Genomic DNA, 23956 nt, shown 5'->3' with positions numbered 1-23956 from the left:
GTGTCTTGCGATCTGCTGCTCTGTCCTGTTCTTGTCGTGCTATCCATGATTCATAATCCTTTTATCCCCCCCATGTATTTTTTTTTGCCTATGTGTGTTGCTGGCTACTCCCGTACTGTGCTTCCATCTGTGCTGTACCCTCAAGTAACTTCAGAGTGAAGGACCTTTCAGCTTGTCCTGGGGAGTAAGCATATGGTATAAGTAGACAGATAACATTCTGAACCCCTTGGAGATAGGTGTGTGTCAGGGCAAAAGCTGTCCCCAGAGTTGTTGATGCTATTGGCTTGTTTGGATAAGCTGTGTTCATTTTTTATTTAGGTCTTTGGGACCTGAAAATCTCTTGCTGAAAGGAGCTACGCTAAAAAATACCGAGAAGATATATGGTGAACAATTTTTAAGATATACCTATCAAAAAATATGCTTTGTAAAGGCTGTGAATAAATAGTGCATATTAAAAAGTAAACATGGCAGGTTTGCCATTTAATCTAAACCTATATTTAGGTGTTGGGAATTTATAACGTGGCAAACTAAGACAAAATATGACAAATACTATATATAATTAAAATTATCCTATAAATGATATACAACTGGTGAGTGGAAGAGGGCCTAGATTTCCCACTTTTATAGACTTAAAAATTCATAGAGCCAGCTGGGTGAGGAGTTGGTTGACAAGTTCTTAGTTTTTATTATATTCTGTAATTTCTTAGGAGTTGCTGTTTACACTGGAATGGAAACCAAAATGGCTTTGAACTACCAAGGGAAATCTCAGAAACGTTCTGCTGTTGAAAAGTTAGTATGCGCCACAATTTATTTAGTCATTATTGATTAAAATAGTTACTTTCTCGGTAATTCCAAGTAACAAGCATAACAAAAAACAGCATCAATTATAATAGCAACTACAATTTTAAGCACTTGTTTATGTACCAGAAACTGTGCTCAATGATTTGTATGTCTGATTTGGTTTAGTCCTCTGAAGAACACTGTGAAGTAATTCATGTTAACCTCTCCACTTTACAGATGAGGAAATGGTCTTGGAGATGGTATGTGACTTACCAAAGCTCACATAGCTATTAAAGGGCAGAGTTTACTTGAACTGTAAATTCATTCCTTTTTGCTAGTGGAGTTAATGGTTTGGAGACCTTTAGTTGCTATATGCAAGTTGGTTCTATAATATAGATAGTAGTCTCCTGGCACCTATTGAAGCAGTGCCTCGTAGATCCTCAAGCCAGTTGCCACTGCCATAGACCTCACCCTATATTTGGCATGGATAACCAGTATATCACTGGCACCCTTTCCATAGCTCCACTTTTAAACTGAAAGAACCTACACCGAGCTTGAGGATTTCACATTGCTACCGTGCCCTCTACCCTAAACATTTAGGATTCAGGGAAATGGAGACAAGATACTCCTTCTATAAGGGTTGAGTAAGTAATGGTGTGTGTATGTGTGCATGTGTGTACGTCTCCTGTCACTTTACAGTAACCTTAATAAGGTGTGTTCAGCTAGTCAGCCATTGCACTTGGGGGAGCATTGGTGGTCAATAAACAGTTCATGGCCAGCTTTTCCATTTTGCCACTTGAAAGTAATGCTGCAGCTATGATAACTGAGGTTAATACACAAAGACTTGTGCTGTAGTTATGCGTCGTACACAGAAAAAGCTTTAGATGACTCAGTAGTTTAATTCATATCTAGCTGGTGTCTTTGGTTTTAAAATCCATGCTGTCTTATTTTTCAGATCTATTAATGCTTTCCTGATTGTATATTTATTTATCTTACTGACCAAAGCTGCAGTATGCACTACTCTAAAGTATGTTTGGCAAAGTACCCCATACAATGATGAACCTTGGTATAACCAAAAGACTCAGAAAGAGCGAGAGACCTTGAAGGTAATTTGTTTTCTGCTGAAAATTGAAACTCTATTTTTTGTGACTGAGCCAACCTTCACTGAAATGCTGCTCAGGGAAACGGCACCTTTTGTTAGCTTCTGAATTTTCTCTCGATTACATGGTGGCTCTAAGCCAATAAATATTTAAGAAGATTTAGAGTTTTTTTTCTTTTACTTTAGGCATCTATGCTTGTTTTTAGCTCTTTATATAAGAATTTAAGATGAAACAATTTGGCAAGATGCTATGGCATTTTAATGTAATAGGAGTATGTGAGATGTCACGATAAAAGCATAATGAATGCTTACATATGAACTTTGATCTCACATTCATATCTTAGGGTGGAGTGAGCAAAGAGAACTTAAAGAAGTGAAAAAGTACTGACAGAAGTAGTATATACTGAAGAATAATGATAAAATTGAGGGTGTTCTTAAATGTTGTTCTCACATACTGTGATAATTTTGACTACAGTGATGTAGTGTTATTAGGAAGTTCCATCTTGATAGCAAGAGCAGTGTTTTCAGCATTGAAATAAAGATGAAATTAATTCTTCCTTTATATTATATTGGTCTGATGGAATTGTATGTCTAATTAGCATGAACTATCTCTTTTATTTTAGGTTTTAAAAATGTTCACCGACTTCCTATCATTTATGGTTCTATTCAACTTTATCATTCCTGTCTCCATGTACGTCACAGTAGAAATGCAGAAATTCTTGGGCTCCTTCTTCATCTCATGGGATAAGGACTTTTATGATGAAGAAATTAATGAAGGAGCCCTGGTTAACACATCAGACCTTAATGAAGAACTTGGTCAGGTCAGAGCATTGTTTTACTTAAAATAATTTGTCAACGTAGTGAAAATATCTTTTTGTGTAGTCTGGATTACCAGTGTTATGTGACCATGTCACATTTGGAAAAGTGATTCAGAGAAAATTTTTTAATGCAGGCATGTAATGAAGGTAAGCAGTGTTTTCATAGTTATAGCATCAGTTCTTTTGCTGGCATTTTTGAGAAGGATACAATTTGTGTATTAAATTTGAACGTTACTGAAATTCTCCTTGGAACTGGGTGATGTTACATTATTAGCTATTGCTTTGGAACAGGAAACAGACAGTCTTCATCACCATCTATAACCGTTTGTGGATAGAATATGGGGTAGCAAATATGGCTCTTTTATAAGTGTATTTTGTTCCGTAAGCAAAATTGACCAGAGTTGTCCTATTGACATTTTCTTGGTACATTTCTGATCAGGTAGAATATAGACCTAACAAGCAGAGTTATTTATTCCAGTACAAGAATTTCAATGAAGGGAAAACGTGAGGGCATGCACTCCTCAAAATGCATTCTTCTTTATATACCAATGTAACCCAGACTGTGACCCCATTCTAACCCAGGTGCATTTATTTTCCAATGCAACACTGTCTGGCTGTAATTCTTCAAGTGATGATTTCTTAGGTGCTTTTCTTATTAGTATCGAGAAAATTTTCCCCTTTTTTTGATTTTACTCTGTGTCATGTAATGATCTTTGTGAGCTGAAGGAATTTTTTGGCTTGCATTTTATTCTCATGACATTTAGAATGTCAAGACTGTGGAAATGTCATTTTTGTGATTGGGAGTTCCAAATTCAGTTAATGAAACTGTGTGGCTGGAGCAGAGCCTCACACTTGTTTAAATGGGGCTGATTTGCATTCTCACCTCAAAACTCTTACTTCCTGGCTTTAGGCCTCTCCGCAGTCCCTGCTTTCTGTTTCTACTCTTGATATAGTCTTTGCCTAAATGAAAGTACCCACATGACAACTGCAGTTGAAAGGTAGAAAGGACTCCAGATACCATTTTGTTTAGACTTGACTTCAGGACACCAGTATCTGAAACCATGGAGTCTACATCCCGTGTAGATACCAAGGCACTAAGAATAGGACAAAAATTGAATGGACAAATGGCTTTTCTTTGGATATTTTTCCCACAAGGTTATTTTGTTGGCAATGTGGGCTGCCATACCTGACCATTGTCTTTTAGGTCAGAAGTTTTCATCCAGGGTTAGAGCTATCTGAGTAGAACTGCTCTAATCTCAATAAAAGGCATCAATTTGCAGAGTGCATGAGAAAAAATTTTGAGTATAAAGCCACCTTTAGTGAACCTTTCCCTGACAGTTAATTTAGTGGTTCATTCTAGGTGCTGAGCAAATCTGCCTGTTCTGGATTTAGTGCCTGGCTGTATGTGTTAACCTACCCAAGGTTGAACATGACTGGCTTGGGGCTAGCCTCAACTACTATTACAAATAGAATAGCCATCATTCCGAATATGACACTTAATGTTCACTAAAAACAGATAAGATGCCCGGGTCAGGTTCCATTTGATGAGACTCTTACCTCTTTCAGATCTTCATTTCAGCAGATTCCATATTACCAATGGGAATGCAGTCTTCTTATCATCTAGACTATGTTAATACTGCAGAAAGTAAAGTAGAGCTTTGGGTAATGATCTAGTAAATTTGATGAGTGAAAAGATGCTACAGTCTTCCTTTTAGTCACCGCTCCTTTCTCCCACCAAACCTTGCATTTCTAGCTGTGGTGGTCATTTAGTCAAATCACTAAATTGATAGCCAGACCATCACTTCAATTAATACAGTGTATAAGCAACTTGCCATTGTTATCAGTTTGCATGTATAGAAACGACCTAAATGAAAGTGCAAAGAAGTCTTGAAATAGTTTCTTAGGCCATTTAGTATTCAGTAAACTAGTACACACAAAATTAAGTGTAACCTGTTTTCTCTTTGTTGAGTCAAATTTAAGATCTATGTAACTTTTTATGTTACTAAAGGCAATGTCATTTAATTCCTGTTCATACCATTGCAAGCATTTGCTTAACCTCTTTTAATGTGACCCACACTGGGATTAAAAATAGAAAGATATGTTTAGAACAGTGCTTGACATGACAAACAAAAGGAAGTAGACTGCTCAGCTCAGTTGGAAAATAATGCAGTCTTTTATGATTAGACATCAATCTTTTAGACAACCAAATGATTGTAATCCATATTGAAAAACCTGTGGGGCTACTCTTCTTTGTGTCGCCTTCCCATCTTGCGGCTCTGCCTAATGGTGGAACTTTATAGTGTGAGTATATATTCTGATTCCAATAATTCAAGCCGGTAGCTGTTATTCACCTTTTACTGTCTGGGATTTGTGTGTGTGCTAGGTATTATTATGAAGTAAACAAGAAACCCTCAAATTTTTAAAAATATCACTGGGGAGACACACACATCAGACCTAACTATAGCAATGTGATCATAATCAATCAGAAAAAATGTGGGGCAGTGCAAAGTCTGGTGCTTTGATTTTGGTGAAGTCAACATCAGTGACAGTCACCATGTATATAGCACCTTTTAGGTTATAGATCATTATTATCGAGCTTTATTTTTTAATCTTTACATTCTTGTGCAGCAGGTATCGTTAAGGTTAATATTTGAAGTTCATAGAGATAAAGAGATTTTCCTAAAGTCACAAAGTTAGTAGGTGGTGGAGCCAAGATGGAGTCCAAGTGTTCCACTAAGTTGAACCATATGGTAATTTTTGATCTACAAAATAGATGATTTCACATGTTCAACATATACTTCAGAGCCTTTTCTACCCTATAGCAGTTGTCTCACTAAGAGACAGGAAAAGAAAATCTTTTTTCTTTTTTTAGAAATTATAGTTTATTCAATGAAATACTAATTAATCCATAAAGGTTATTATTTAAATCTATATTCTTGACATGGAAATACATATATATGTATATGTGTGTGAGAAAAATAGATTACGTAGCAAACATAATGAGATTACATTTTTGTTCAAGTGGTAAATACACATTTTACAACTCAAAATATTAACATGATTGTTTCAGTATGATGGGATTAATATGTGTTTCAGGGAAAACTCCCAAAATGTGTTTTTACTGTGCTCTCACAGCAGACAACACAGAGACTTCTGTGTCCAAATGTGGGAGGGAGCAGTTTCTCTCACCAACAAACAGTGAACACCAACTGGGTGTCCTCTAGTTCAATTCTGTCTACCTGGAGATAACATCAGATCCCACAGGGTGAGGGCCCAGTCCCCAAGACTGCCCCATGACTCCTAGACACCAGTCACAAGTCTGGGCCTCCGGAACTTCTGATCGACCAGCTTTAAGTTGGGCTACCCACAGTCCCCTCTTTGGGTTTGATTAACTTGCTAGAGCAGCAGACAGAAGTCAGGAAAACACTTACTTATGTTCACCAGTTTCATATAAAGGATATTGCAAAGGACACAGATGAAGACACATGTGGGACGATATATAGGGGAAAGGGTGTTTAGCTTCCATACCTTCCTTGGGCGCACCACCCTCCAGGAACCCCTACATGTTAGTTATCCATAAGACCCTGTTTTTCTTTCATTATTCTCACATAGCCACTCAACACTTTTGACACAAGGTATGTGAAGTTTTTTCCTGACACACCAAGCAAGCAGTTCTCCAGCAAACACCAGCTGGGTATCATCCAGTTCACTTTTGATACTGCCTACCTGGAGATAGTGTATCGTGTCAGATCTCACAAGTTGAGGGCTCAGTCCCATAAGACTGCCCCCCACTTCAGATGCCAGTTGCTAGTTCGGGTTGTAACTTATGCTTCTGATTGACCAGCTATAAAATGGGGTCCAGTAGTTTACTAGACCCCCTCCTTGGATTTGATTAGTTTACTAGAGCAGGTCATAAAACTCAGGGAAACAGTCATGTTTACTGGTTCATTATAAAAGGATATGACAAAGGATACAGATGAAGAGATGGGTGAAGTATGGGGGAAGGGACGTGGAGCTTCCATGACCTTTCTAGGCATCGTTCAAGAAATTTCATGTGTTCAGCTATCCAGAAGCTCTTTGAACCCAGTTTTTTGGGGAGTTTATGGAAGCTTCATTATGTGGGGATGATTGATTAAATCATTGGCCATTGGTGTTAAGCTTAACCTTCAGCCCCTCTTTCCTCCTTCCCCAGGTCAGGTTTGGGGCTGAAAATCCCAACCCTGTAATCATGCCTTGGTCTTTCCAGTGACCTGCACTCATCCTGAAGCTATCTAGGGGCCCCAAACCACTTGTCATCTCATTAGCATACAAAAACACTGTTATCACTCTGGAGATACTAAGCCTTTAGGAGCTTTATGTCAGGAAACAGGAAGGAAGATCAAATATATATTTATCAAATATATTTTACAATATCACGCAAATGATGGCTTTGAGCTTACTGATATAGAGGAGTGTTTTTGGCAAGCTTGAAGAAGAAGAGAGGATGCTTGAGAGTCAGAGTAAAGCAGCAGCCTCCCCCTTCATTCCTTTGTCTCCGTTAAATATGAGAATAGTTAAATTAATTACAGTCGATCTACTCCTCTTCTTTTTCTGAGTATAGATCATATATTAGGGCGGTGGTTCTGTAAATATGATCCTGGGACCAGCAGCATCAATACTACCTGAGAACTTAGAAGTGTAAATTATCTGGTCCTACCTCTGACCGACTGATTGAGAAACTCTGGTGATAGAGCAGTGATCTGAGTTTTAACAAGACCTCCAAGTACATGTGATGCATTCTACAGTTTGATAATTACTGCATTTGGGTATAATTTATAGGCATATACCTGTGAGATTCAATGTATCCAGATTCATACTGCCCAAACTGTTTGATATAGGTGAATAAATTGTACTTAAAAAGCCACAATCTTCAACACTAACAAAAGAGATTCTAATGCTCATCCAAGTGCAGGAGATGAAATAACCCAGGACACCCTTCAGGGAAAAATAAAGGTTAATAATTTTGATCAGAAAAAAGCCCCAAAGAATTTCATTTAAACTGGAAGAATCTAAATGATACACAAGTAATACCACTTGGATTAATTTAAAGAGAGAGTTCAAACTTGGCTGGCTTAACAGAAAAAAGAAAGATTGGAATGCTATATTTGTGCCAGTGCTGCTACCGTGAAAAGCTTTGAAAAATAATTAGAAAGCAACTACTGCTGTAGTTCATCTCTTTCTCCCTTACATAATAAAAACCTTAATCTTGTGCTTCTGCTTGTTCCTATCAGCCCATAATTTTAACTATTTAAGCATAAATTGCCAAAACGAGGATAAAATTGTGGGTTTCCAAAAGCCAGATGTTAAAAATAGAAGAGATAAAAACTGAGATAAAATAGAAATGCTCAAAATGATTTATCTTAGTGGCAAATTTATTTCTTGGCTTATATTTTCCATTATTTATGAAAATATACTTGTGTTATACTTTATCTGCTTTTTTTCTAAATTTGGAAACTTGAGTATTTTCAAAATATGTATAGTAAAAAGAAAGAAATTTCAGTTATGGTTTTGATCACTACTGACCTATACTGTATCTTCCAATTAGGTAACTGTTAATGTTGTTATTAATTCTTATGTATATTATATGATGTGGTGCATTTTATTTTAATTCAGTATTTTTATAGAAAATTTTACTTTTAAAAGGGGGAAAAAACCTTCATCAGTTTCTGTTTTATTTTGTTAACATCCCATTTAATTTATTGGGAAAAAATTTTTAATGGGTAATGTACGTACTAGCCCACAAAGTGTAAGAGTGTGTGTTTGTGTGTGTGTGTGAGTGAGAGAGAGAGAGAGAGAAATAAGTGGTCAGTATAGTCTTACTTCCCACTTGAAAAATTGACTTATGTAACTTCTTTACATCAAACAGGTTAACTGGCTGGGCATGGTGGCTCATGCCTATAATCCCAACACTTTGGGAGGCCAAGGCTTGAGCACAAGAGTATGGGACCAGCCTGGGCAACATAGTGAGATGCTGTCTCTACAAAAATTACAGAATAATTAGCCTGGTGTGGTGGTGCGTGCCTGTGGTCCCAGCTACTTGGGAGGCTGAGGTGGGAGGATTGCTTGAGCCGAGAAGTTTGAGGTTACAGTGAGCTATAATGGCTACTGCATTCCAGCCTGAGTGACAGAGTGAGACCCTGTCTTTAAAGGTTAACTTACATGAGAAGCGTTCTTAGTTTGATAAAATAGTCACTTTTTTTTCCTGAGACAGAGTCTCACTCTGTCACCCAGGTTGGAGTGTAGTGATGTGATCTCAGCTCACTGCAACCTTTGTCTCCTGGATTCAAGCAATTCTTGTGCCTCAGTCTCCCAAGTAGCTGGGATTACAGGTGTGTGCCACCACACCCAGCTAATTTTTGTATTTTTAGTAGAGACGGGGTTTCACCATGTTGGCCAGGCTGGTCTTGAACTCCTGAGCTCAAGCAGTCCTCCTGCCTCAGCCTCCCAAAGTGCTGGGACTACAGGCATAAGCCACCGTGCCTGGCCAATAGTCACATTTTTTTCTATTCATCTTTTACATTTGAGTAGATCTACCTTAGACATGTGATACCATTTTAGTGTCTTTAAAAATACTCATTTATTCCTCATTTCTTTGGTAATATTGTCTCTATAATTCCCTGACATTTGACAAGAAGTCTTAGAAGGGGCGATTTCCTATGGATATGAAAATAGCTTTGCGTTACAGCAAACCAAAAATTAGTCACACTGAAGAAACTAACAATGTATGTTTGTGTCCTTGTTTTAGGTGGATTATGTATTTACAGATAAGACTGGAACACTCACTGAAAACAGCATGGAATTCATTGAATGCTGCATAGATGGCCACAAATATAAAGGTGTAACTCAAGAGGTTGATGGATTATCTCAAACTGATGGACCTTTAACATATTTTGACAAAGCAGATAAGGTGCATTTGCATTATTGTTTTATATAAGAAACCAATCTGTGTATGCATGTTAACATTCCATAGTAGAAAATAATTTTTAGGTGGACACATGACATAGACTTTTGTGTGTGTGTGTGTTTTTTTTTTTTTTTTTGAGATGGAGTCTCACTCTGTTGCCTAGGCTGGAGTGCCGTGGCGTGATGTCAGCTCACTGCAACCTCCGCTTCCCAGGTTCAAGCGATTCTCTTGCCTCAGCCTCCCGAGTAGCTGGGATTACAGGCGCCCGCCACCATGCCTGGCTAATTTTTTTGTATTTTTAGTAGAGATGGAGTTTCACCATGTTGGTCAGGCTGGTCTCAAACTCCTGACCTCAGGTAATCCACCACCCTCAGTCCCCCAAAGTGCTGGGATTACAGGCATGAGCCACTGTGCCCAGTGACTTTAGAATAACTATTGTTGGCTTCACCTTTCTTGTTTTACTGACACTTCTGAAATTTGTAAATGAGTAGAATTTACAAGTAAAGAGAATTGTGGGAGATGACATTTGGGTAAAAGCTTGCTTGTCTGTATGATCATAATTTTTTGTGCTTTGTCTTTTAAAATGTAAGCTCCTCCAAGAATGATGTCTGTTCAAATGATTAAAGTTTCAGGAGTGTCTAGGCATTAAATTAACCAGAGTCTCCCTACACTTGAGCTATTGCTAGATTGTGAATTAGATACTGAATGAAGTTTTTTAGGCCATGAAGAAGTCACTGCTTTGGCTTAGGTGGTGCCACAATAACCTTAATGAGTTAACACAGCCTATAGGGTATGCTAGCTGAGAACCAGGAACTCTTATTAAGTACTAGGAGAATATATAGCTGATTTGAGTGTTAAGAATTTATACGTATCTGCTACTAAGTTTGTTAGAAGTTATAACATTCTCTCACATTAATATATTTTCTCCATTCACTGCCTAGTTACCGGGTGATCAAATTAAAAATAATAATCGTTATTTTGTTGCTGTTCCACAGAATCGAGAAGAGCTGTTTCTACGTGCCTTGTGTTTATGTCATACTGTAGAAATCAAAACAAACGATGCTGTTGATGGAGCTACAGAATCAGCTGAATTAACCTATATCTCCTCTTCACCAGATGAAATAGCTTTGGTGAAAGGAGCTAAAAAGTAAAGTATACTTTCTTATCTCCTAAGAAAGTGAAATCACAGGAGGACAGAAGTGATTTGTTTTTTTCCGTTTGCTTCAGTGACCTTAGCACATACATCTCCTATTATTTAATAAAAAACATAACTGCTTTAGCCAAAAATTTGTGGAAAATTCCCACACCTAACCAGTTAAGACTAAAAAGAAAATAGTTACATGTAGGTATTACTTGCCTTACTATTTATGCATGCCAGCCAGAAGTCTGAATGTTCATACTATGTTTTGCAAATAACATAACAGTGGCCACTTTTTGTACAACACATATTATTTCTGAGGTGCTCCCAGCAATTTTGACATCATTTGAGAACCGAAAGTCCAGTTTTACCCATGAGGTTCAAGATAATTAAGTGGCTAAAAGGTCACCCAGTGTGTTAGCCGTAGAATCAGAAACCCAAATTGTCTCTCCCTTGGTTACAATAATTGTGGCTGGGCATTGACTTTCTCTGTTATCAACTTATCCAGGAAAAGAAAGTACAGTTATATGTTGAGATCAGATGAAAGAGAAGAAAAGCATAAACAAGCATGAGTTACCCCATTGAAAGTAATCATTTTAGACCAGGTGCGGTGGCTCACGCCTGTAATCCCAGCACTTTGGGAGGCCAAGGTGGGTAGATCACCTGAGGTCAGGAGTTCAAGACCAGCCTGGCCAACATGGTGAAACTCTGTCTCTACTAAAAATACAAAAATCAGCCGGGTGTGGTGACACACGCCTGTAATCTCAGCTACTCAGGAGGTTGAGGCAGGAGAATCGCTTGAAACTGGGAGGTGAAGGTTGCAGTGAGCTGAGATCGCGCCACTGCACTCCAGCCTGGGCAACAGAGCGAGACTCTATCTCAAAAAAAATAATAATAAAAGAATTAATCATTCTTTAGAGATACACAAGGTCTTCTTTATTGTTTTTGATAGGTACGGGTTCACATTTTTAGGAAATCGAAATGGATATATGAGAGTAGAGAACCAAAGAAAAGAAATAGAAGAGTAAGTAGCTCTGTGTTTGATGTTTGTCATTTCTTAACCCTATAGTCAAATTTAAGTGGATTCAGGCAGGGCAGCAAAGGAAATGATGCCACTAAAAATACAGGACTCTGCTCTCCCAGTTCAGAGTTTTATGTAAATATAGTTGGGGTAGAAGCCATGTTACATAGAATGGCAGAAACTGGAGTTTGAGGTGGAAATTCCAATCTGGTTCACGTCTGGGCCCAGTAGCCAGAATGAGAGTTTGCCTGGAATGTTTCTCAAATTTAGATGCCATTTCAGGTCTCTAACACATGCTACAGGAAAAATCAGTGAATATATGTGAAACCTTCTATCTAGTGTCCAAGCAATCACTCTGGGATTGCAAGCCCAGCCGATAAAGGCAGCTTTGCTGTAAACCAGAAGCCTTGTTTTGTTCGGAATGTTCAGGTGTGAGCCTCAGGGCAAGCACTCTGTTGCTCCAGTGTCTTCACATTTCCTCTTTTGCCACAAAGACCCTAATGAACAAAGCCACCTTATCTTAATGGTGGATTTTAATTAGGCTCTGTGATTAATTTGAATTTCTTTATCTGAACTCGAAATATAATTATGTTATCTGATTTTCATTCTGGCCCCTAGAATCTCCTGAGACCCATCTCAGAAACCTGTAATACGTTTACAGGTACTTGGGTAATGCACCCCTTTGGAGAGAGATTCATAGAAGCCCAGAGGAAGGTTCTTGGTCTGACTGACAGGGACCCAGGGTCATTGTCAGAGTTTAGATTCTAGCCCATCTGCAACAGTGCACCCATCTGGCCAACAGCAAACCAGATGCCGTGTTAGATGTCTTATACATATACTCCCGCAAGACTAATGACCCCCTCACTCCCACCAAAACAAGCTATATAGTAAATACTTTTTTAAAAAATACTAGTTGTTTATTTTCAAGGAAATATTTCCTCTCACTTTTTCTAATAACCAACTCTTATTTTAACTCTTCTGTATCTCTCCATTGATTAGTTTAGCCACCCACACACACATTTGATCAATCTCATCATGTCATTCCACTGTTTAAACCCTCTTATTGGCTTTCTTTTGCTCTTACATTACAATCCCAAATTCCAGAAATGGCTCAAAAAGATGTGTTTCCAGCCCCTGCTTACCTTTCTTGCTTTATCTCTTACTATTCCCCTATCAATGAGTTTTTTGGGCGTTGGTGAACTACTTAAAGTCTTCCATGGGCCGTGTGCTCTCATGCTGCCGTGCCCATTCCCTCTACTCAGAATGCCATGGCCCCCTTTCTTCATCATATTACCCTTGCAGAACCCAGCTCAGGCATGTCCTCTTCCAGGAAACCTCCTTTCAGATGACTTCCTTCTGTGTTCTTATATCTTTCCTGTAAGTGCCTTTATTACAGTATTTGAGAAACTAGAAGGGTAGTTATCTCATTATGCTCTGTCTCCCTTATCATATGGTGACCCGCATAAGGGAAGGGACTCAGGCAGATTCACCTCTATTCCCCAGCACCTAGCACTGTGCCTGGCACTCCATACATAAATGCTGCTAAAATAATTGGCAGAGTGGGACTGTTTCTAGACCCCTCCAAATATGGCTTGGTGTGACAGCTCTTTATCCTCCGTTTTTATGTGGTCATTCTCCTTACCATTTTAAGTAATATAGTGAGGGGCTATAAATACCCCTTAACTAACACTGGTGTCCTCTGACAGCATGTTCTATGTTCAGAGAAATTCTGAGACAAAGGAAAGTACCAGTTGTGCACACAACTAGTGACCCTCATGGAAAGAGGATAACTGTCTGTTGATTTAAGATGTTTAAATATCTTAACATATTTCTGTTGTGCTTTATTTTTCTCAGTATATTCTAGGTTTTTTACTTTGCTCATTTCTCTTAAAGATATGAACTTCTTCACACCTTAAACTTTGATGCCGTCCGGCGACGTATGAGTGTAATTGTGAAGACTCAAGAAGGTACATGTCTGAAAAGCTTGAATTTTTCACTTTGTTCATTTGTAGGCTTATTGGTTGATTCACTCTTTTGGGAAAGAGAATCATTTCATGTAGTAGTGTAGGATTAGTGAAAGTCATGCAAAGCAGTAGCTTTTGCATATGCCTTCATGTATTTTTTTAAGCACAGATGTTCTATTTACCAAATTGTTAGTGATAGAACCCTTGTTATGACAGGGTGTGCCTCTTCTTGGTAGCAGAACCATATCCCTCTGCCCTGGGTGTTTGAACAGGAACTGAAAGGATGACTTTTATATGGTTCAGGGTACTGACCAGTCTACCAGTAATGTTTACATGCAGCCACCCAGCATAGTTGGATGGTTTGGGATTACTAGCAGCAGAATCGTTGAGTATAGGGAGTTGCTTGTATCCCTCACTGACCTTCCTGGTTCCCCTACTGCTTGACACTCCCTGGAAACAGGTGAGGTAGAGAGGACTAAGGGCCTGGTTTCTGGGAAATGGCATTGCAGTTTCACTCCAGAGCTCAGGTTCTTTGTTGAGCAGAGTAAAGCTTGCCCTTTGCAGGGGAACTGGTACCGTAATCCTGGGCTCCCTCATGTCTTTGGAGGCACCATGGTGGTTTGCCTTCTGCTCAGATTCTGCAAGACCCATGGGTGAGCACTCCTGCTTTATTCGAAGGCTCTCAGATCCGTGTGTGTGTGGTGTGCCGAGGTGGTTTGTTTTCTAAAAATTTTTGATTTATTTCCCAGTAATTTACTTTTTACTATTAAATTTTCTAAATTCCTTAATGTGAGAATGGGAGGATACAGACAGATCCTTGGGGGAACATATCATACTTTGTGGTGTGATTGCAAAGTCATGAAATTGATTTTAATAAGTGACCATGGAGTTTGTTTTGTGAATTTTAAAATACACTTTGGATGTGTAAGAATAAATGAAAAAAAAAAACCACAACATTTCAAATACTTGCTATTCTTAGGTGTGCACGTCCACATGTTCTACAGCAAATGGTGAAATGTCTGTGGAACTGGTCTACAAAGGTCATTGACCTCAGAGCTACACTTTTTAATTTGTTGACCTCAGTTGTTTCCCTTATAAGGATAAAGTGTCTGTCTCAGTGCACAACTGTGAATATTTCCTGGGTGTGTGAAGTGATCTAAAGCTGCAATTATACCAGCATTCTACAAAGCTATTCTCATCAGTAAAAACTATCAAGCCATTGTTTTAGAAGCTAGTTAATATAGTTTATTCAAAATTATTTCAGCTTGTTTGAGCTTGAGCTTTCTTCTTGACATCTGTAGATGCCATATGTGTGCTCTAGGCCATGGCTTCACTGCATTTATTTATTTTTTTTAAGACACGGTATTACTCTGTCATCTAGGCTGGAGTGGCAAGATTATAGCTCACTGCAGCCTTGACATCCTGGGCTCAAGCAATCCTTCCACCTCAGCATCCAGCGTAGTTGGATCTATAGGTGTGTACCACCATGCCCAGCTAATTTTTTAATTTTTAGTAGAGTCAGGGTCTCCCTATGTTGCCCAGGCTGGTCTTGAACTCCTGAGCTTAAGTGACCCTCCCACTTCAGCCTCCCACAATGCTGGGATTACAGGCGTGAGCCACTGCACCTGGCATACATTTTCAGAAGAAATTCAGATGCAGCTCCTTGACACAAGCCCAGCCCTCCATGAATTGGTGGGAGGAAGTATATTTTAACAGAGGTGCCCGTTGTAAACTCTGGCTTATTAATTGTGTTCATAATGACCTTGAAGAGGTGGTACATGCCTTTCTGACAGACTAAAGGCCAAGATTTCTCATTCCATTTAGGTGAGTATTGCAAGGCGTGCTCAGAATATACAACACTTGGGTGAGAGAGACCGCTTTAAAAGGTACTCTTACTAAAACCACAATACCAGCCTTAAAATTCTAAGTCAAGTACTATGGTTCTTTATTTTAGGAGACATACTTCTCTTTTGTAAAGGAGCAGACTCGGCAGTTTTTCCCAGAGTGCAAAATCATGAAATTGAGTTAACTAAAGTCCATGTGGAACGTAATGCAATGGTGAGCCTATACTCCTTTCCCCACCAATAAGTAAGCAGAGAAATGCTGAAGATGACTATGTTTATTGGATTTCTGTTTAAATGACAGTTTAAATACATTTTAGCTTATTTTTGTGGTCTATGTTTTGTATTTGGGGTTTTGATAATATTACTTTATCTTAATATAAAACATTTTCCTGGAGCAAGTTTCAGGTCAGAATTCGTAGGCTTAAAGACTTTTCAACAACCTTTGTTAAAAGAACTGTTACTTCCTTTTTCTGAACCTAATTGAATGTTACTTTTCAGTTGTAATTTCTTCATTTTTTCAAACTAAATATGTGTCAAAATTTCTCTTGTACATATTGCTAAAGCAAGAGTATTTACAGAGTGTGTGTGTGTGTGTGTGTGTGTGTGTGTTTTTCCAATTATTATTAGAATAACTACGGGTCTCCTACTTTACTCCTAGGATGGGTATCGGACACTCTGTGTAGCCTTCAAAGAAATTGCTCCGGATGATTATGAAAGAATTAACAGACAGCTCATAGAGGCAAAAATGGCCTTACAAGACAGAGAAGAAAAAATGGAAAAAGTTTTCGATGATATTGAGACAAACATGAATTTAATTGGAGCCACTGCAGTTGAAGACAAGTAACTGGAAAATGATACTCTTATTATTTTAATGACCAGTGTTTTGGGTGTGATCTGCCCCAGATTAGTAATTTAATCTCAAAGTTTGAAATCTTTAGTTTTATTGTTTAAGTGGGCTTAAAGATTTATTTATTATAGCAAGTATGAAAAATTACACCAGATTTTGAGCTGTTAGTAGGAATGATTTTTTTTTTTTAATTTTTTAATTAATTTTTTTTTTTTTTGAGACGGAGTGTCGCTCTGTTGCCCAGGCTGGAGTGCAGTGGCGCGGTCTCGGCTCACTGCCAGCTCCACCTCCCAGGTTTACGCCATTCTCCTGCCTCAGCCTCCAGGGTAGCTGGGACTACAGGCGCCCACCACCACGCCCAGCTAATTTTTTGTATTTTTAGTAGAGACGGGGTTTCACCGTGTTAGCCAGGATGGTTTCGATCTCCTGACCTCGTGATCCGTCCGCCTCAGCCTCCCAAAGTGCTAGGATTACAGGCGTGAGCCACCACGCCCAGCCAGTAGGAATGATTTTTAAGGTAAATTCACGTAACCTAGAAGAATGAATCAGTTTTCACTCAGGTCTTTTGAATATTTACTAAGCTATCCATATATTTATGCACATATTATCAAATAGTCTTGACATATGTAGGGAAGGGTACTATAGCCATTGTTTGAGCTGGTGCCTAGACAAAGGGGTAAGATTTTGAGAGATAGGTGAGCTGAAAGGAAATTTAAGGTAGAGTGAACAACATGAGAGCTTAATCTAACCTGGTTCAACAGACCAGAGTATGTTTTTGCATACTTTATTTATTTTATTTTATTTTTATTTTTATTTATTTATTTTTTTTTGAGACAGAGTCTTGCTCTGCCACCCAGGCTGGAGTGCAGTGGCACAATCTCGGCTCACTGCAACCTCTGCCTTCTGGGTTCAAGTGATTCTCACGCCTCAGCCACTGGAGTAGCTAGCTGGAATTACAGGCATATGCCACCACACCCAGCTAATTTGCGTATTTTTAGTAGAGGCGGGGTTTCACCATGTTGGCCAGGCTGGTCTTGAACTCCTGGCCTCAAATAATCTGCCTTGACCTCCGAAAGTATTGGGATTATAGGCATGAGCTGCCGTGCCTGGCCTGCATACTTTAAAATAATATGCTTTTCACTTACAGGCTGACCTTTTTCAGACTTGATTGCAGGACACTGCCATTGATCTGCTTGAAATAATAAGTTTTAAATTCTTAATATTTTTGGAATTTTCTAAATATTATATATGAAAATTATGAGACTTAAAAAGTTACAAACATATATTTAGTCACATTAAAAGGTATTGAAACTCTAATGAAATTCATTTAGTCTAATTTCATTGTTATTCTGTGGCCAAAAGAAACCCAGAGGAAAGTATCGTTTTTCTCTCCTCGCCTTTAAGAATTATAATTAAATTCTCATTCAGGATGATCGGCATTCCTGTTTTTTTGGAGGGTGGGTCGGAGTTATACATTCAGGTAGTACACGTGCAGGTTCGTTATGTGGTTATATTGTGTAATGCTGGGGTTTGGGCTTCCATTGATCCCATCACCTAAGATATTAACATAATACTCAATGAGTGGTTTTTCAACCCTTGCTCCCCTCCTGTCTTCCCCCTTTTGGAGTCCCCATTGTCTGTTATTTCCATTTTTATGTCCATGTGTACTTATTGATTAGCTCCCACTTATAAGTAAGAACATGTGGTATTTGATTTTCTGCCTCTGAGTTATTTCACTTAGGATAGTGGCCTCCAGCTGCATCCATGTTGCTGCAAAGGACATGATTTCACTTTTCTTATGGCTGCGTAGTATTCCAGCAATCTTGCCTGATGGCTCTGGCTAGGACTTCCAGTACTCTGTTAAATAGGAGTGGTAAGAGTGGATATCCCTGTCTTGTTCCAGTTTTTAGGGGAAATGCATTCAACTTTTGCACATTGAGTATGGTGTTGGCTGTGGGTTTGCATTTAGGGTTCTTATTATTTTGAGGTATGTTTCTTTGATGCCTAGTTTGTTCTCAGGGCTTTTTTTTTATCATCAAGGTATGTCAAATTTTATTGAATATTTTTTCTGCATCTATTGGGATGATCATATAATTTTTGTTTTAATTTTATGTATGTGGTGAATTATATTTATTGATTTGCATATGTTAAGCCGTCCTTGCATCCCAGGAATAAAACCCATTTGATCATGATGAGTTATCTTTCTGATGTGCTGCTGGTTTCAGTTTGCTAGTATTTTGTTGAGGATTTTTACATCTATGTTCATCATGAATAATGGCCTATAGTTTTCTTTTTTTATTGTGTCCTTGCCAAATTTTTATTTTAGGATGATACTAGTTTCGTAGAATGAGTTATGGAGGAATCCCACTTCATTGTTTTTTCTTGGAGTAGTTTTAGTAAGATTGGTACCAACTCTTCTTTATATACCTCTCATAGAATTCTGCTGTTAATCTCTCTGGTCCTGGGTTTTTTTGATTAGTAGATTTGTTATTACTGATTCAGTTTCATAGCTTGTTTAGGGTTTCTTTTTCCTTCTGGTTCAATGTTGGGAGGTTGTATGTTTCCAGGAATTTATCCATTTCGTTTGTGTTTTCCAGTTTGTGCTCGTAGATATGTTCATAATAGTCTCTGAGGATCTTTTGTATTTCTGTGGTATCAGTTGTGATGTCACCTTTGTCATTTCTGATTGTGCTTATTTTAATCCTCTCTTTTTCTTGGTTAATTTAGCTACTGATCTGTTTGTTTTTCATTTTTGTTACATTGATCCTTTGTATGATTTTTTTGGTCTCAATTTACTTTAGTTCTGCTACAATCTTTGTTACTCCTCTGTTAGCTTTGGGTCTGGTTTGTTCTTGTTTTTCTAGTTCCTTTAGGTGTGACATTAGGTTGTTCATTTGAGATTTTTCTGCCTTTTTGATGTAGGCAATTAGTGCTATAAACTTTCCTCTTAACACTGCTTTTGACATATCCCATAATTTTTGGTATATTGTGTCTCTATTTTCTTTTGTTTCAAAATTGTTTTTTGGTTTCTGCCTTAATTTCATTGTTTACTCAAAAGTTATTCAGGAGCAAGTTGTTCAGTTTATATGTACTGATGTGGTCTTGAGAGTTCCCCTTGGTATTGATTTCTAATTTTATTTCACTCTGTTCTGAGAAGATGCTTGATACGATTTTGAGTTTTGAATTTCAGGAGACTTGCTTTATGACCAAGCATGTGATCAATTTTAGAGAATGTTCATGCACAGATGAGAAAAATGTATGTTCTGCAGTTGTTGAGTAGAGTGTTTTGTAAATGTCTATTAGGTCCATTTGGTCAAGAGTCCAATGTAAGTCCAGAGTTTCTTTGTTAGTTTTCTGCCTCGATAATCTGTCTTGTGCTATCATTGGGGTCTTAAAATCCCCCAATATTATTATATGGCTCTCTATCTCTTTCCTTAGGTCTAGGGATGATTGTTTTATCAATCTAGGCACTCTGATGTTGGGTCTGTGTATATTTAGGCTAGTTAAATCTTGTTGAATTGAATCCCTTTTCATTATGTAATTCCCGCTTTGTCTTTTTATTTACTGTTGTTGGTTTAAAGCCTGTTTTATCTGATACAGGAAGATCAAACCCTGCTCCTTTTTGTTTTCTATTTGCATGATAGAGCTTTCTCCATCCCTTTAGATTTAGCTTGTGGTCATCATTACGCCTGAGATGGGTCTGTTGAAGTTTTTGAGGTAGAGTCTCACTCTGTTGCCCAGGCTAGAGTGCAGCGGCACGATCCTGGCTCACTGCAACTTCGCCTCCTGGGTTCAAATCATTCTTCTGCCTCAGCCTCCTGAGTAGCTGGGACTACAGGTGCCTGCCACCACACTCAGCTAATTTTTGTAGTTTTAGTAGAGACGGAGTTTCACCATGTTGGCCAGGCTGGTCTCGAACTCATGACGTCAGGTGATCCTCCTGCCTCAGCTTCCTTAAGTGCTAGGATTACAGGTGTGAGCCACCACGCCCTGCCTAACAGATGGTATTTTTGTATTCATTGTGCCAATCTATGTCTTTTAAGTGGAGCATTTAGGCCATTTACATTCAAGGTTAATATTGATATGTGAGGTTTTGTTCCTGTCTTAGTGTTGTTAGCTAGTTGTTTTGGTAGTCTCAAGTATTTAATTGCTTTATAGGATCTGTTAACTTTCTACTAACATATGCTTTTATAGTAGCAAATATCATCCGTTTGTTTCCGTGTTTAGAGCTCCTTTAAGCATTTCTTATAGGATAGGTTTGGTGGTGACAGATCCGCATAGCATTTGCTTGTCTGGGGAAAACTTTATTTTTCCTTAATTTAAGAAGCTTAGTTTAGCAGGATATAGAATTATTGGCTGCAGTTGTTTTTCTTTAAGAAGGCTAAAGGCCAGGTATGGTGGCTTATACCTGTAATCCAGTGCTTTGAGAGGTTGAGGTGGGAGGAACACTTGAACCTGGGAGCTCACAGCCAGCCTGGGCAGCATAGTGAGACCCCATCTCTACAAAAATTTTTTTTTTTAGGTAAGTAAGCATGGTGACATGTGCTTGTAGTCCCAGCTGCTTGGGAGGCTGAGGTGGGAGGATTGCTTGAGCCCAGAAGTTACAGTGAGCCATGACTGCACCACTGCTACACTTTAGGTGACAGATTGAGATTTTTGTCTCTTAAAAAAAAAAAAAAGGCCAAAACTACATCCCCAATCTTCTGGCTTCTAAGATTTCTGCTGAGAAATTCACTATTAGTCTGATGGGATTTCATTTATAGGTAATTTGTCCTTTTTATCTAGCTGCTTTTAAGGTTTTTTTTTTTCTTGTTAACCTTGGGTAGTCTGATGACTATATGCCTAGGCGATGGTCATCTTGTGTAGCATATCACGGTTGTTCTCTGATTTCTTGTATCTGGATGTTGACCTCTAGCAAGGTTCAAGAAATTTTCCTGAATTGTTCCCCAAATATATTTTCCATGTTGCCTTTTTTTCTTCTTTTCTCTCAGAAATGCCAAGAAGTTACAGATTTTGTTGCTTTACATAATCCCATATTTCTCAAAGACTTTGCTCATGTTGAAATTTTTTTTTTTTTATCTGACTGGGTTAATTTGAAAGACTGCTCTTCAAGCTCTGCAATTCTTTCTTCTGCTTGGTCTAGTCTATTGTTACAGCTTCCAGCTGTATTTTGAAATTGCTTTAGTGAATTTTTCAATTCCAGGTGTTCTAATTGGTTTGTTTTATTATAGCTATCCTTATCTTTCATATCCTGAATCATTTTTCTGGTTTCTTTGTGTTGAGTTTCAACTTTCTCTTGGATCTCGTTGAGTTGCCTTGCAATCCATATTTTGAATTCCTTATCTGTCATTTCAGACTTTTCATTCTGGTTAGCCTGTATTATTACAGAGGTAGTACAATCCTTTGTGTGTGTCAAGACACCCCAGCTTTTTGTACTGCCAGAGTTCTTACACTGATTCCTTCTCATCTGAGGGATCTGTTGCTTCTTATTTTTGAATTTGCTGTAGTTTGGATGAGACATTTCTTATTTTTTAATTCTTTTTTCCCTTGAGGATATGACTGTGGTATATGTTGTGTATGATTGTTTGGCTTTGTTTCTGGGTGCTTTTGACGGGGCAGGGCTCTGTATGGTTTCCTTGGTTGTGGATAGCTTCAGTGCAGTGGCTTTCTCAGATGCTATTTGCTGTAGTGATGTATTGGATGCAAGGGCCGACACACTGCCTCCCGCAGGGCTAAGGGTGTGGAGGTGTCAGAAAGCTTAGCATGTGTACTAGCACTAAGCCCTTCTGGCAGCAAGTTATTTATTTGGTGGTGCAGTTCAGGCTTCAGTCTGGTAGGTGGAGTTTAAGAGTAAGAGTCAGTTCTTCTCTGGGAGATGATGAGTGGAAGCACCTACCCTGAGGGAAGGATGGTGGCAGGGGTTAGAGATCAGGTTGGGGTATGCTCGGTCTTGGGGAAAGGAACAAGGAGGGGTGCACCAGTTCCTCATCCTGTGCAGGTAGGAACATGATCCGCTTCTCCATTATGCCCCTGTCGTAGAGCTCACAATCTTCAGTTCGTGTAGACTTTATCCTTTGGTTCCTAGTCACAGTGTAGCTGCAGACCATGGATACATCTCTCTGATGGTTGCCACCAAAATGAGCTTTGGCCAAGCCTTTCCCCCAAGTTGAGAGCAGACAACTCTGCAGCTTACCTGTCTGTTGCTGGGATGCTGCTGCTCTGGGTAGGGAGTTGGAGTTGGGCCCCACCCTTTGTGAAAACCCAATTGGCATGAGCTCATTTTCAGCAGGGGTAGAGCCAGTGCGAAAAAGGTGAAAAGTTTCTCCAGGTACATATGTGCTACCATCCACCGGGAAGAACTGCTGCTGGCTGCATCAACAACAGTGTACAGGGGGTGGGCACAGTGGGAAATGACCCCTCTCCGTGACTGTTCCTGGCCCTCAGTGCTACCCCCTTCAGTGATTGTCACTGTGCCCACATTTCCTTTGTCCCAGGAGGGCCCTTAGCAGGCTGTGCTTACCTCCCCCTTAGGGGCACTCCATGCTGAGGGATAGATCTCCAGGGATCCCATAGCTCCCTGGGGACTCACTGATCCCCATGAGCTTGCCAAAGTCAGAGCGGGTTGGAGTATATTTGCAGGGAATCTGATGGTGTGATAACTCAAGGGCAGAGATTCCCCTAGGTAGGGCATTGGCCCACTACAGCAGCACAAACACAATGGTTCCTGCCCTCTAAGTTTGGGTCTGAGGGGAGTACTGACATGCCTGCGTGAGTTGGCCGCCCGGATCTCTGTCCCTGCGAAGCTCCTATATTGCCACTGATGGCATTGCCCTAGGTAAGGAGAGCAGAGGGGTTCCCCAGCAGTTTGATGGTCAGGAGATTGTCACAAGGTGAGGGAAGCAGAGAAGCATTTCCACCTACCCTTTACATGGGGCTTTGAGTTCCTCAAGGGACAGTCTGCCAGACTCTCGCTTCTTTCCTTTTCTGCATCCCAGCTTTCTCTTGTGGGCTCTCCAACAGGTCCTGGCTCTCTTCTCGCAGTTTTCAGTTCGGAAGATGTCCATTCACCAATAACTTTGATCTTTTTTATGAGGACAACTGGCATTTGATGTCCCTAGTCAGCCATCTGAAAACCCATGTTCCTGTTCTTGAAGCTCCTCAAGGATAGGGATTCACTAATTTCTCTCATCATCTGATTAGAGTGTTTGGACCTTTATACTTTGAATGATGTTAAGTGATGTTAATTGGTATGGTTAGATATAACATAAAATGAAACATGCTAAAGTGACATTGAGTACAAATGTTTCTGAACATTTTAGCTTAGAATGATGACACTCAATTCTGCCATTGGATACCGGTTACCCAAGGTGTCACAAACTTTTCAGAACCTCATTGTTTGAAATTTGCTTTAGTAAGTAAAATTATGCCGGAGACAACACTCAGAATGAGTAGGGGATGTATATGAAAGTCAACCGTGATAAGGTGTCAGGACTCTAGAATTG

General features: G+C 39.2%; 1 protein-coding gene across 9 annotated transcripts in view; it reads left to right on the top strand.

Moving 5' to 3' along the window:
- ATP11C (ATPase phospholipid transporting 11C) overlaps positions 1–23956 on the top strand; it is a 206436-nt gene that overhangs the window by 133697 nt on the left and 48783 nt on the right. For all 9 annotated transcript variants that reach the window (XM_054471515.1, XM_054471513.2, XM_054471514.2 and 6 more), the window contains 10 exons: positions 319–383; positions 708–789; positions 1736–1886; positions 2503–2700; positions 9482–9643; positions 10636–10787; positions 11731–11802; positions 13693–13766; positions 15718–15821; positions 16266–16447. In XM_054471515.1, the coding sequence (XP_054327490.1) occupies positions 319–383; positions 708–789; positions 1736–1886; positions 2503–2700; positions 9482–9643; positions 10636–10787; positions 11731–11802; positions 13693–13766; positions 15718–15821; positions 16266–16447 (1242 nt within the window). The remainder of the gene's footprint in view (positions 1–318; positions 384–707; positions 790–1735; positions 1887–2502; positions 2701–9481; positions 9644–10635; positions 10788–11730; positions 11803–13692; positions 13767–15717; positions 15822–16265; positions 16448–23956) is intronic.

Source organism: Pongo pygmaeus, chromosome X (assembly GCF_028885625.2).
Source record: "Pongo pygmaeus isolate AG05252 chromosome X, NHGRI_mPonPyg2-v2.0_pri, whole genome shotgun sequence".
NCBI classification, from domain to species: Eukaryota; Metazoa; Chordata; class Mammalia; order Primates; family Hominidae; genus Pongo; species Pongo pygmaeus.
The sequence above is the reverse complement of the archived record's forward strand: the minus strand, read 5'-3'. Positions and strand labels throughout refer to the sequence as shown.